Genomic DNA, 12,574 nt, shown 5'->3' with positions numbered 1-12,574 from the left:
GTTATTGGTAAATTGTTATCTCAACCTTTTGAAGTAACGCACTAGTTTCCATGGAAATTTTTTATGTAAAATTCCCATGGGGGGTTATCAATGAGTGCAAGTTGGAATGAGGACAATGACATGTGCTCTCTTAGGAATTATTTAGCAAGTTATATGTTGTATGGGAATATCTAGTGTTTTATGGGAAGATCTAGCAGTGTATGAGACGATGAATGTAGCTATGGCTTCTTGTGCACAACACAACGATGCCTATCTTGTATGTGGGCAAATCCTTAACGAGTGTTTCTTGCTTGCACTACTTTATCAAAGTAAAAGACTCACTTGGTTTTGGTTGCAATGGGTGTTGTGTGGTTTGCTTTTACTACTCTGTCAAAGGTCAAGATTCGCTTGATGTTGAGTGCAATGAGTGTTGTCTCATTTTCTGTTTCTTTTGAGAAAAGGTCATAGCTACATATGTAATAAAAAAGATTTAGTTTGTCGCCAAAGCGCTTGAACCATGGACCTCAACACTCAAAGTTGAAACTCCATGGTTCAACACCTTTGACATGCAGGCAAAGGTGCTAAATATGTATTGAAAAAGTTTAAATTTTTGGTTTAATTCTTTGAGTATGTCTCTACTATCTTTGTTTCGTTTCTTTTTATAAGAAACAGAGGAGATGCTCAAGTTCATCTAATTGAAAAAGGGAAAGTCTCTCTAGACTCTCTTTTTGCTTTCCAGCTGGCCTCTTCATTAGAGAGAATCGCCAAAATATCCATGTAATCTTTGGAAATTCCCGAGGAATCTAAGGAAACGCTCCCATACTCCAAAGGGGAAAAAAAGGGGATTTTTTGGTGTCCTCTATCTCTGCCACACTCGTCGCAACTCACTCTCTTATGGTGCGCACATGCACCGTTCACCTCTGCGTTTGGCCAAAAAGCAGCTGCCATATCAGCTGGCCCCGCCACGCCCCTGTCTTCAAGGCACCGGATCACCAACGGTCTCACTGTAATGGAGCCCCCCCCCTTCAGCACGTTCAGCAAAGGTTCGCGACATTCGCATGGCGGGAAGGCAGTTCAGAGAGCAACAAACCTGCAAAAGCTGCCGTGCCTTGGCGTGGACCAGCCGGATTCGTTCCCGCTTCTGCAGTGCTGATAATGGGCTCTGAACGCTGCAACCGATCATTTGCATGTGCGCAAGCTCGCATTCAGTCGTCACCCGTTCAATAGTGAACGATCGCCTACATGAACGGAGCATGTGCGCTCTACATCTCTCTCTCTCTCTCTCTCTCTCTCTCGTCACCAGTCGCCAATTCAATCGACCTTGTGGTTTGTCCGTGAGCAGGCGTGCAGGAGGGTGAGCTGTTGTCGATGCTTTGCTGCACTGCCATCACCCTCCCCACCTGTTGAACGTCATCACCATCGCTGGATGCGTTGGAGGGCAACTGTGTATAAGTGGCTATGTATTGCGCGTCTGTGAGGGCTGTTCCTCTCTCTAAGGAGAGCGCCCCTACAATGCCGTGCAAGCGTCTTCTCTTTGGCACGGACGCTCTGCAGGGCAACTGAGTGTAGGGAAAGGGAATCGAGATGGAGGATGAGAGGGGTGACGAAAATAGTGGAGGAGACAAAGATGGGCATGGAGGAAAGCGAGCATGGAAAACCATGCTGCAGATGGGCTTGAAGCAGGGTGCAGATGTGGTGTGGTGCGACGAGGGTGGAGATGTAGACGGGTGTGCGAGGGCAATGGTACATCAGTCTCGCTGGCGGATCCCATCAATCTCCTCCGCGTCGTGCATGTCGAGCCAAAATGATCCGAATCCTCTGATGCAGCCTCCGTCGATGCTATGTAGTCAATGGCTCCCTTGGGCTTCAAATAGAGAACGAAAACGAGGAGAGGAAAACATGTCAGCTCCTTGCAAGTCGTCCTCGCCATTGGTAGGGATCCATTCAAGCTACGTGGGAGGATGATAACCATGTGTGTGTGTTGGGAGGGGGGGCCTAAGCACTATTTGAAACGGATATTGAATGAAGTGCAAGCGGTGGGATTTGCGGCGTTAAAGTGAAGCACAATTCCCATGAAGCTAGGACGCTGTTAGATTTGTCTACCCTTTTTGTTAATGTTTACTTAACATTTAGGTAAATTTTCCCTTCGGTAATATTGGCCAATGGTTTATTATCAAAGAATCTTGCGTTCATTAGGACGAATCTTCAAAGATACCTCCCCTCACTTAGCTCCGAGCAACACCATCGTGCACTGTGCTCTTGTGATCTAGCTATCCCAGCTAGCTGCTTAGTTCACACCTAGCAGTTTAGGATTCCATAGTATTTTATTTTGTCATTCTGTCATTTTGTCATCTTGTTACTCTGACTTTGTATCGGATCCACCACATTGTAACTTTCTGGTCTCATAGGTCACTTTGGCCTTTTGAAGACGTTAATATAACATTTCATTTCTCTCTCTCTCTCTCTCTCTCTCTCTCTCTCTCTCTCTCTCTCTCTCTCAGACCTAGAGGAGCTTGACAGAGTCGCCATTTTGTTGAGGTGGTTGGAAGCAACCCAATTTGGGCATTGGTTGGTCTTGAGTTTCAACAACCCATGTTTGTGAGGTTGCATGGATGAGCGCTTCCGTGCTGATTATCTTTTTTTTTTTGTGTGGAAAAAGCCATCAGAATATGGCAGTACACAAAGGCTCTGTGTATGTAGAAAATGATGGTTGGGTTGATCGACAACGGGATAAGGAGTACCAGCAAGTGCATAGTACAAGGGAGCCGACACGTCAACATTGGTTCATAGAGGGTTTGCTTGGGTAGCAATCGATAACTGAGTCAAGTGGTGTCACGCAACTCATTAATGGCCCTCTCAGATGAAGATACAAAGTAATGCGGCATTATTGGATCTCTTGGGTTGTGCCACGAGGGAAGTGAGGGCAGATAAGTGAGAAATCTTAGTAGAGGGTATCCTTCCAGATCAAGCAACTATGATAGATTGAAATTGAAAGACACATCGAGGCTCTCCAAGAGAGGTAGGTCTCAAAAGCAAGCCAAGAAGCTCTGAGCTAACGTTCTTATTGAAGAGAGTGCCTTGAGCTCAGACACGATCTGTCAATCCGGGCAGAAAGGGGCTAAAACATTACCAAAATTAGTTGAGAAGATAATATCCCCATCCAAAGAAAGGTACTCCAAGGCTTTCCACATACATTCCAACAGCTCTTCCCAGTGTACAAAGGAATCATGGTGGAAACCCAAAGCCAAGTGCTTGAGTTTGGATAAGCTGCCAAGGCTCTGCAAGGGTATGGGACCGTCGAGCGAAAAACCAGAGAGATCCAGGTATGCCAGGTTCTGCAGGTTTCCTAACTACAGGGGGATAAGTACTTCCCCTAAGGTGTAACCCATGTAAGGAAATTAAATGTTCAGTATATTATTTTCCCTCTCTTCTTGTTATGAATTTTCTTCTCTTTATGTGTGTGTGTGCGTTGTTAAGGTTGAGGCCAACTGGTCGGACACCCATCATACTAAAGGTACTAACGTTATCCATTCTTTTGAGCATATAGCTTACAATAAGGAGAAGTGAGGAAAAAATCCTCACGTTGAGCTCCACCAACACTTTGTGTCTGCTCTTTTTTTCCCTTGCATTTCGTACGCACGGCACACTCTACAAGTGGTATCGGAGCTACAGAGGTGTCTTCTTCACTGCCCGTGCACGAGCTTCAGAACAAACTAAGGCTTGCATCTTTAGGTGAAAGATGCAACAAACACTATACACTGTGAAAAGCTTTTGCAGACTGTGTAAAAGCTTGAACAAAGGAGCTGAGAGAGAGAGAGAGAGAGAGAGAGAGAGAGAGAGAGAGAGAGAGAGAGAGAGAGAGCCGAAATTTACATTCGTACGCGCACAGTTTGAGGTTGTATTTTAGTTCCGGTTGTTATTGTAGCATCTTCGTCGTTTTGAGGTGTCTTGAGGTTTTACCCCTTTTCAAACGTGTTTATGCTATCATAATCTCCATTTGAGAAGCACAATAGAAGATAGTTTTCATTCTACGTTTTTCGCATTAGATTAGACTCTCGATGCTTCTCCGGCATTTGACATTGGCTTCGGCGATATAGGAGAAGGACCATCAACCCTCGAATGCCATGCAGAGATGAGAACCTGAGGAGCCCTTCTTTAAGATCTTGCAGGCCCTACATCCTGTGAGTGATGAGAACCGTGGCAAGGAGGGAGGGGTAGTTGGACACATCGGCCCTCCAAAAGATGCCCTTCCGACATTAGAAAACTGCACCAATCTTGACGCAACAGATTTGTTTTCTCTTGAAGAGAGAGGATAGCTTAGCCACTTGCAATTCCAAAAAACGAGCCCCTCGCCCCCCGGGTTGTCCTCTGTCGTGTGAGCATCCCTCTCAGATCCTTGCGTTGGAAGAAACCCTCACAAATTTTTGGGCATATTGGGAATTTTTAGTCCACACTTCAGGGATATTTTTAAAATTTTCACAAATTTGAAGGGTATTTTGGTAATTTTCCTTGCTATCGCATAATGATTCGCATTGATCAATCAGCTCTAGCCTGAACAAGAAAAAAACGCCGTCCGCTTGAGTGTGAAGGGGACAAAAGGAGGACGGGCAATAGCCGGTAGCCAGGCGGCAGGTCATCATCTTCAACATAGCGAGCGTTGAAGAAGGGGATAGCCGCGCAGTGGACGCACCCGGTAAACTCCAAGTGCAAGTGTTTCCTGTGAAGGAAAGCGCCCACCTCCTCGACCGGTTAGTTATTTTAACTTAAAGCCCTCGTCCTCCCAGTTTCCATTCTTGCTTTGCCTTTCGCTTCTTCTGTTTCTTCGTCTCGATACTTTCTTACCTATCCTCCAGCTGCAGCAGAGAGACGCACAGTTGTGTAGAGACTTCAGGGCTAGCTATGGCTCTTCATACGTGGAATTAAACGAGGAACTTGCGCACAGAGAGAGAGAGAGAGAGAGAGAGAGAGAGAGACCCCTTTTTCATACTCGGGATCTTTATGGGTTTCCTCTTCGTGTCCACGGCAGCTGCAGGCAGTAATTTTTTCATGCCTCTTATACTCCTTTGGGACATGAGAGGCAGTAAAATCAGACAACAAGCTAGGGTCCTACTGACGCATGAACAATCCGTTGCTGAACGAACATGGGCTCTCTTTTGATGTGCTTTGTAGTGACGGTGATGCTCGATCAATTCTTGCAATTCAAGCCTGCTGTAACCATTTTCCTCATTGCTGTAAATTAACGAGATCTTTGGTTTATTCGTCCATGCCATAAGGCTAACAAGGATTTTCAGCTCAGAAGAAGCCCTTTTTGTGATTGTCCTCTGGTGTCGTAAATAAGGAATTTTCATGACAGTGGAAATTCGTTTACAGATTTATAAAAACATGGGTTCCGATCATGTTCCGAAAGGAAACCGGCATCTCGATTGCTGATTGGGTGTGGTATGAAGATATGAGGTGTGCAAGTGCGGCGACATTACCATTCCGAATATGTAACCATTGGTTGTTTTAATGCCCCTCGCGGCTGCTAACAATGAGCTTTCTAAGAGACTGTTTGACAATCCTCTAATGAATAGCAGTATATTTATAACTTTGAGGTTCAGATTTTGTATCCCGTTGCAGCAAGTTCTGCATTTTTTACTTCAAAGTGAAACTAGTTGGAATCTGCGACAGGATTTGACGCCCATCACTCCTCCTTAAAGCTTTTTTCTGTTGTATGAAGGTCAAAAGTTTTCACAAGTGTGCTTAGTGCTTGTTAGAAACTTGCCCTTCTCTAAGGAAGGGGAATAAATTAGGGAACCTGACAATGGAAGGGGAGTGCGTCAAGATGCCCATCAAAGTCAGAAAACACAGACATGATACAATATTGAAAACGGGAGAGTAGCATGCTAGAATGCTCGTGGAGAATGTTTCGACCTACACTAGGCTTGTAGATAGAAATTTCAATTATATATTGTTCATCAAACAATAGAAATTTCAATTATATATTGCTTTCTTATGTTCTTCACCGAGCGCGTCAAGTTACAAAACTTGATTTCTTGGGTTTTTTGGTGAGCGTGGTGGTCCTTAGATGATGTAATTTATGGGTCCCTGTAATGCCTGTGGCCCCTTGGCCACCGGTGGAGGGCCATGGCAGAGCAGGCATTGCAGGGAATGGTCACCAAGGGATCATTCCCACCTGTCAAGGGTCAGGGGGGAATGGTCACCAAGGGACCATTCCCACCTGTCAAGGATCAGGGGGGCCAATTATGAGGTGCCACCGTCGACCCCTGCAGGGGTAGTTTGCACCAGCTTCAGTAGACCAGCCAATACCTTGCGCTGATGTGCTGTGTTGCCGTTGGAACTTGAGCTGATTTGTCAAACATCTAGGAGTGCAGCCATGGATTTTGGCGAGGAAAGACCAGCAGATGGCTGCCCCCCCCCCCCCCCTCCCCCGCCCTTGACAGTGCATACTTGATGCCGGCAGACAATAGATGTTCAATTGTTGTTTTCTTCGGGTGCTGTGTCGTCGTAGGTTTTTGATCGTCTGCTTGGTACCCTGTGTGTGTCATATACCTCCCAAATTACCTTTCGGGTTTAGGATTGATGATTACCAAATTTTGGGAACAAAATTTGGTAATCAGCTTGACTCCTTATCTGAAGTATCAGGATCAATTAAAGAGAAGTGCGTGCATAGCAGCTTTAGGAATTATTAGAAATCAAGAATTTGTTTCACGCAGGACCCAGAGAACAATTTGCAATGGAAGAAAAAAAAACTATTTTTCGGAGGAGATTCATTTCTGCTGCGGCCTTTTAAACTCTCAGAACTTTTGTTAAGGCCCATAGTAGTTATTATTCTCTTCTCACCTGAGGAAAATTGCACTGTCGTGTTTGTTTGGTTGCTATGGGCTGCTGAACTGATTCAGTTGATGCTATTCATTATTGCGAATTTAAATAAAGAGCCAGTTTTTTGGTTCAGCTGCCCATGTATCATATGCCAACTTTAGATGTACTTAGTAGCTCTCTTGTTTTTGCAAGCAAGCATGAAGCCTTGTGGACGGAGATGCAATTCAATGAATGACCCACCCTTCCCCTTGGTTCTTCAACTTAAAGTAGTGCTGTGCAGAGTATTTCATGGGAAAGGTCATTCGGTGACTTTTCCAGTAAAAATTGCGACTGCTTGGCAACCAGCGGGGCGCCGGTCACCATGGCGGTAGTGGTTTGTACTGGGAAAGGTTTCCCATCTGTCAAGGTCGAGGGGAGGGGGGCGAAGGAGTGATCCCTGACCACCTCCTGCAGCGCATGATAGTCAGCGCTGATTGGGTGAGCACACAATTACAGCATTCTTTCATTACATAGGCTGACTTGTCAGAGATCATGCCGTCGAAGCACCTGAAATAACGGCGACTAAATGAACAGTGCAGATCCTTTGCCCCCCAACCCTGGACCTTGACAGTGTCATGTCCAATACACTTGGCTTGTACATCTGGTGTATTTCTGCGCAATTTAATTGAAATATGGCAGTCACATCATAAATACATCTAAAATAAGTCTCTACCTCTATTTCGAAGTTTTGTGAGCGATGCATATTTTTTCCGTAGCCTCTACTTAAGCCAACTTGAGAGACACTGAAATTTACTACAAAAAGCCTAATCTACTCCATCCCTGGATTTTTTTTGGAGTCATGAGTTGAGAGAGTTTCGCTTGTTGCTCTTTTAGGTCCTGGTAAAGAACTTGCTTTGACAGCCGCTTTGCAAGTGGAAAATATGGTGTGTTAGAGAGTTAGTGGAGAAGGAGACGACTCATATTCCGAACCTATGACCACAATTTTCTGTGTACCTTACTTTGTCTAGCATACTGCTGATGTATTTACTGTGAGGAGCTGCATATGCTGATGGGGCCGCCATCTTCAACAATGTTTTTGCTTGCAGTCTGCCACCAGGGACGTGGAAGGCTATTGTTATTTCCAAAGATTACCAGCAAGCCCCTATCCGAGCGCTGAAAGATGTAACAATAATGAGATGTATTATAGTATGCTAGCCTGTAGTCTCGGCGGGTGCACCTCAAAACTGTTAGTGTACATGTGTGTTCAAAAGGAGGGAAATTTAAATCAATAAAATTTCTTTTATTTTGAACTATCTTTTTTTTAATTGAAAATTAGGAAACAAAAGTAAGTTTAATAGGAAGAAGGGGTCATTTTATTGCAATATGTAAGCACAAAGGTTTTTTAATACCATTTGAATGCACGTGGTATAGATGGTATCTTATAAGTGCACCCCCCCAGGCTAAGGTTTTTTTAATACCATTAGGACGCATGTGATATAGATGGTTTCTTAGAAGTGTGCCCTCCCTCCCTCCCTCCCTGGCTATCCCGTTAGTTTGCCGTCAACGCCTTCAAAGTTGTGAATGCTTGAGGTCAGGAACAGCTTGAATGAACATTATACACCTGTCAATTTGCAGAAAGTACATTGTTCATGTCACAAGAGTCTGAAAGTACCCACTATCGGGCACTGATGATGTTGTTGTGGCTTCAATCTGAGCTATAACTCGGACGTTGCTTTATGGGTCCTTGCTATTTTCCCCCGCTTTCCTATCCTTGTATACCATGTTTGGTTTTGCGATTATTTCATTCTGTCTGCAAGTTTAGTGGTAAACACATGGAGTAGTGAATTGTGTGTTCTAGTCCAGGACTATTACACTAGTCTTTTTGCAAAATGATGTTCTTCAATGAAATTCTTGATCATCTTGTGATGATCATTCAAAGAGAACTTAATTGGAATTATCTTTTGTATGTTGAAGCAGAAGCCCATGAGCCTATGCAGCTCCTCCTCCTTTTTCTCTAGCTCAAAGCAAGTAATTTTTATGTGAAGAACAGACCTTTTCAAATTACTTGCATTGGAATCCTGTTGTGGTAGATTCATGTGTAAAGCACATTTATGCCAAAATTGAGCTTAGAGCCCTTGTAGAGAGTCTGATCTTTTACTTCACAGATGTTCTGTTTTTTTTATAAATTAATCTTTGAGTTGGCGTTTTTTATGTTATACTCCTTTTTACAGGTTCAGAAATCAAAAGCAATGAAGGAAACCAGGGTCAAAAGGGCCTCTGAAGCAAAAGAAATCAAGTAATGCTGAACTTTCTAGTCTGCCCCGATGTACTAAATTGCCCAGCCTCTTATCTTATTTTCTTTGAAAATCATTCTAGAGATGCAAAGAAAAAACAGCAATTGTCAGTGAAGGACCAAAAAGCCCGGAAAAGGCAATCTAGGAAGGAGCGCAAAGAGAAAAAGGATCCCAACAAGCCGAAGAGGGCTCCAACTGCCTTTTTCATTTACCTGTAATTTTTCCTCCTTAAGCTGCCCTGTCTCATTGATATAGAGTTTGCCTAAGTCTTGATTTTGAAGTTTATGACTGGTTTGGATGATGTTCTTACATTGGTTATGCCGTTGTCTGCAGTGAGGACTTCAGGAAGATTTACAAGGAAGAACATCCAGATGTGAAGGGTGTGGCAGCGGTATGATGCAAGCTTTGGTTCTAAATTTTTTAGTAAATCTTATCAATGCTTCAATTTAATCAAAGTGAAACTTCCTACCAGTGGAATTTCATGCTAGATTGCTGTGTGTGTCCACGCGCATGAGAAACATATTGATACCTAGTCTTGTAGCCACGAATTGGACACTGATGATGTTAAAGAGATGTTGTCGTACTTGGTCAATACTTTGTGTGATGGAGCTGATTGTTGTATTGTGTCGATGATCACCATCAGTCTAGGTATATATATTCTATGTGAGCTTGTTGAAAACACTTATCGATTGTGCAGGTTGGCAAAGCTTGCGGTGACAAATGGAAGGAGATGTCTGATGAGGTTTCCTCCCATCTTACCCTTTGGTTGTCTTCCACTGTCTGATGGGGTTTGTGAACTAAGCATTGTTGCATCGTTTTTCTTCCCCCTTAGGAAAAAGCACCTTACGTTGAAAAGGCGGCTCAAAAGAGAGCAGAGTATGAAAAGGCACTCGCATCATATCACCAGAAACAGGTGATGAAAAGGCATGTTTTTTATGTCTACAGTGCTGAGCTTTTTTTTTTTCCTTTTTTCTAACAAACAAGCCAAACCTTACCATCTTTTACAGAGCACTGGAGCCAGCACTGCCGTAAAAGGGGATCAAGATCAAGATGAAGAAGATAATGATGAAGAAGGAAGTGAAGAGGTAAAGGGACATAAGAATTGTGAGAGTTGATTTTTTGGAGTGCTTTCTTTATGTTAATTAAACATCGCCTCTGATCGTGTGTATTCTTTGATGGTGGCAGGAGGATGATGATGAAGACGAAGAGTAGGCTTTGCAGTGTAAATGATAACCTCCTATACAGGGTAACAAGCTAACTTAGTGCAGGTGTGGTCACACACTCGGTCTAACAATTATTGCGGCTAATTCAGGGTTACATATGATCTATAGGATTATGCATTTATGAAGGGAGACAGTTGTATAGTAGGAAATTGTTGCTGAAGCCTACAGGTTGCTTATGGTCATTGGTCCTATTTAACGTGTTTTGGATGTTTCTAGTAGCAGATCAGTTTCTACGTTGGATAACGTTCAATAGCTCCATTCATGGTTGCTTATGGTCATTGGCCCTATTTAATGTGTTTTGGATGTTTCTAGTAGCAGATCGGTTTCTACGTTGGATATGTTCAATAGCTCCATTTAGGGGAGCTCTAACCTCTCCCATACTTGGAATGGAAGTGATTAGCCTGAGGATGTTGTTTATTTTTTGCTTCTAATAGTGGACTTACAAAGTCCTGTACATACATACATTACTTTGGTGCTATTTCAACTAGGAAATTTCTGTTAATTCTTCTGTAAGTGTGAAGTGGATAATCGGCCTTGTTAAATGCGTAAGCACAAATCTGCATCCAGTGAAGCCCCCAATGGTCATGGCACTCATCATTGAGCAGTAAATAGCACAGATGCGGAAACCCCAACCAGAGTAATGTACCCTCCAAGAAGTTCCAATCAACTCTATTATGGGCCTTCTCAAAATCTAGAAGTAGGGATCTAGGTGGATCCGACTCGCTCTACTGCCTGATGAAAACAGAGCTGATTCACTCGTCTTTCAGCACAAAGCTACATTACTGGCCACCATTTGTGACTTAATTGGCTGTTTATTAGGTTTGACATTGTCGGAGGTCCTTGGGCCTGCCTTAAGAATAGTAATTAATGTTGATATGGTCTTAGAAGCTATCTAATTGTTGCCAACAGCAATCTAGTGGAGTGATTTGACACACGGGTGTGCTGTGAGTAATCCTTATATGGTGGGATCGCTGAAGCACATCTTCCATAGATATACAAAAAAAGAGAAGCTAGTTTACGGTGTATGGCAGCAAATGTTGGTGCCTAGGATGTAGTGTCTTGAGCAATCTTCTAGGCGGTTGTAACTTATTTTTTTGAAAGTCTTGTGTTCCAAAATTTTCCATGGTTTTGTGAAGAAAAATTGGACTAGGCACCTTTTCTAAGAAAGAGCTATGCAAATGACTTGAATACAGAATAAATAATCTCATGGTTATTGGGTGGGTGGATGTGCATGTTTGTGGCTTTAAAGGACTTGCATATGTCGTCGTAGCCATGTCTTGAGCACATTGTCTTGAGATCAGTTATCCATTAATGTGGCTTCAAAGGATTTCCATATGTCGCCTTAAGGACATTGCCTCTGACTTCAGAAAAGGTGCTAAAAACAGTGATAAGTGCTCGAAAAAAAACTTTCCAAAAACTTGGCAAGCCTATACATGAGGTAAATTGACTAAATTTGGAGGTTTTTACAGGAAAATACACTAAAATTTTCAAAATTTTGTTGGTTTGCTCACCTTCAAATTTTAAATTTAGAGGTAAAACTCAAAATTTGTAGGGAGAAATGGCAGGAAGATTCATCCCTTGATGTCGGTGGGCCTTGAACCTTGCCCGTATAATCTTGGCAAGGTTCTCCGGGGGGTTTGGAGCAATGCCCCCTTGCCATTTCTTGTGGTGAACGTTCACCCACACTATGCAAAGATGGAAAACTATGAAGTGTGTACCTTCACTAACACAATTAATAGAAGACATTAATTTAATTGTACGGACATGATGTCCAAAAAGAAAAACACTTCATTCAAAAACTCTATTGGTATCCATTCATTAAAAACATTACATAGTGCGGTATTAATAATAGAGCTTTCGTTCAAGCTCTTGGAATCTAGCTATCGAAAGTGGTTTATCCACCAATTTTTTTATCAACGTTTTTTACAACTTCATTAGGGCTTGTAATTCCTTGGACCAACCAAGGCTATATCATAGCTACCAAGAATGGAGCCGAAAAATGTACCTGCAAAGCTATATTTGGCAACCTCTCGATTGATTAGGATACATTTGTGGGCGTTGAGGGTGAGGGATTCTTCGAATAAAACCATGCTTGGGGCTCTGCATTTGATGAGCTTTCTATGCCCATTCTCCAAGTTTTTCGAGTGGAACACTTTGATGGAAGCATTGAAGCTTCGTAGGTAGTGCCAGAGGGAGGAGTCTTTGTCTTCAAATCTGCCCCGAGTCATCTCTTTGCGTAGGAAATCGATTTGATGATGGAAGTATTGAAGCTTAGTA

General features: G+C 43.0%; 1 protein-coding gene across 3 annotated transcripts; it reads left to right on the top strand.

The window, feature by feature from the left end:
- Positions 1-1,563: 1,563 nt before the first annotated feature.
- On the top strand, positions 1,564-10,799 carry LOC147447763 (uncharacterized). 3 transcript variants are annotated; one of them, XM_086523477.1, is made up of 10 exons: positions 1,564-1,706; positions 2,639-2,772; positions 4,705-4,727; positions 9,012-9,076; positions 9,157-9,288; positions 9,408-9,465; positions 9,772-9,816; positions 9,907-9,987; positions 10,082-10,159; positions 10,260-10,799. In XM_086523477.1, the coding sequence occupies exons 1-10, from the start codon at positions 1,564-1,566 to the stop codon at positions 10,284-10,286; spliced, it is 786 nt and encodes a 261-aa protein (XP_086379603.1). In that variant the 3' UTR covers positions 10,287-10,799. The 3 variants fall into 3 exon arrangements, with proteins under 3 accessions (XP_086379603.1, XP_086379605.1, XP_086379604.1); XM_086523479.1 differs by lacking the exons at positions 1,564-1,706; positions 2,639-2,772 and adding an exon at positions 5,006-5,153 and having other exon boundaries at positions 4,605-4,727; XM_086523478.1 differs by lacking the exons at positions 1,564-1,706; positions 2,639-2,772; positions 4,705-4,727 and adding an exon at positions 4,776-5,153.
- Positions 10,800-12,574: the final 1,775 nt, after the last annotated feature.

This window comes from Adiantum capillus-veneris, chromosome 11, assembly GCF_014529385.1.
Source record: "Adiantum capillus-veneris isolate H3 chromosome 11, ASM1452938v2, whole genome shotgun sequence".
In the NCBI taxonomy this organism is placed as follows: domain Eukaryota; kingdom Viridiplantae; phylum Streptophyta; class Polypodiopsida; order Polypodiales; family Pteridaceae; genus Adiantum; species Adiantum capillus-veneris.
Note: the sequence above shows the minus strand (reverse complement) of the source record. Positions and strands in the feature narration are given on the sequence as shown.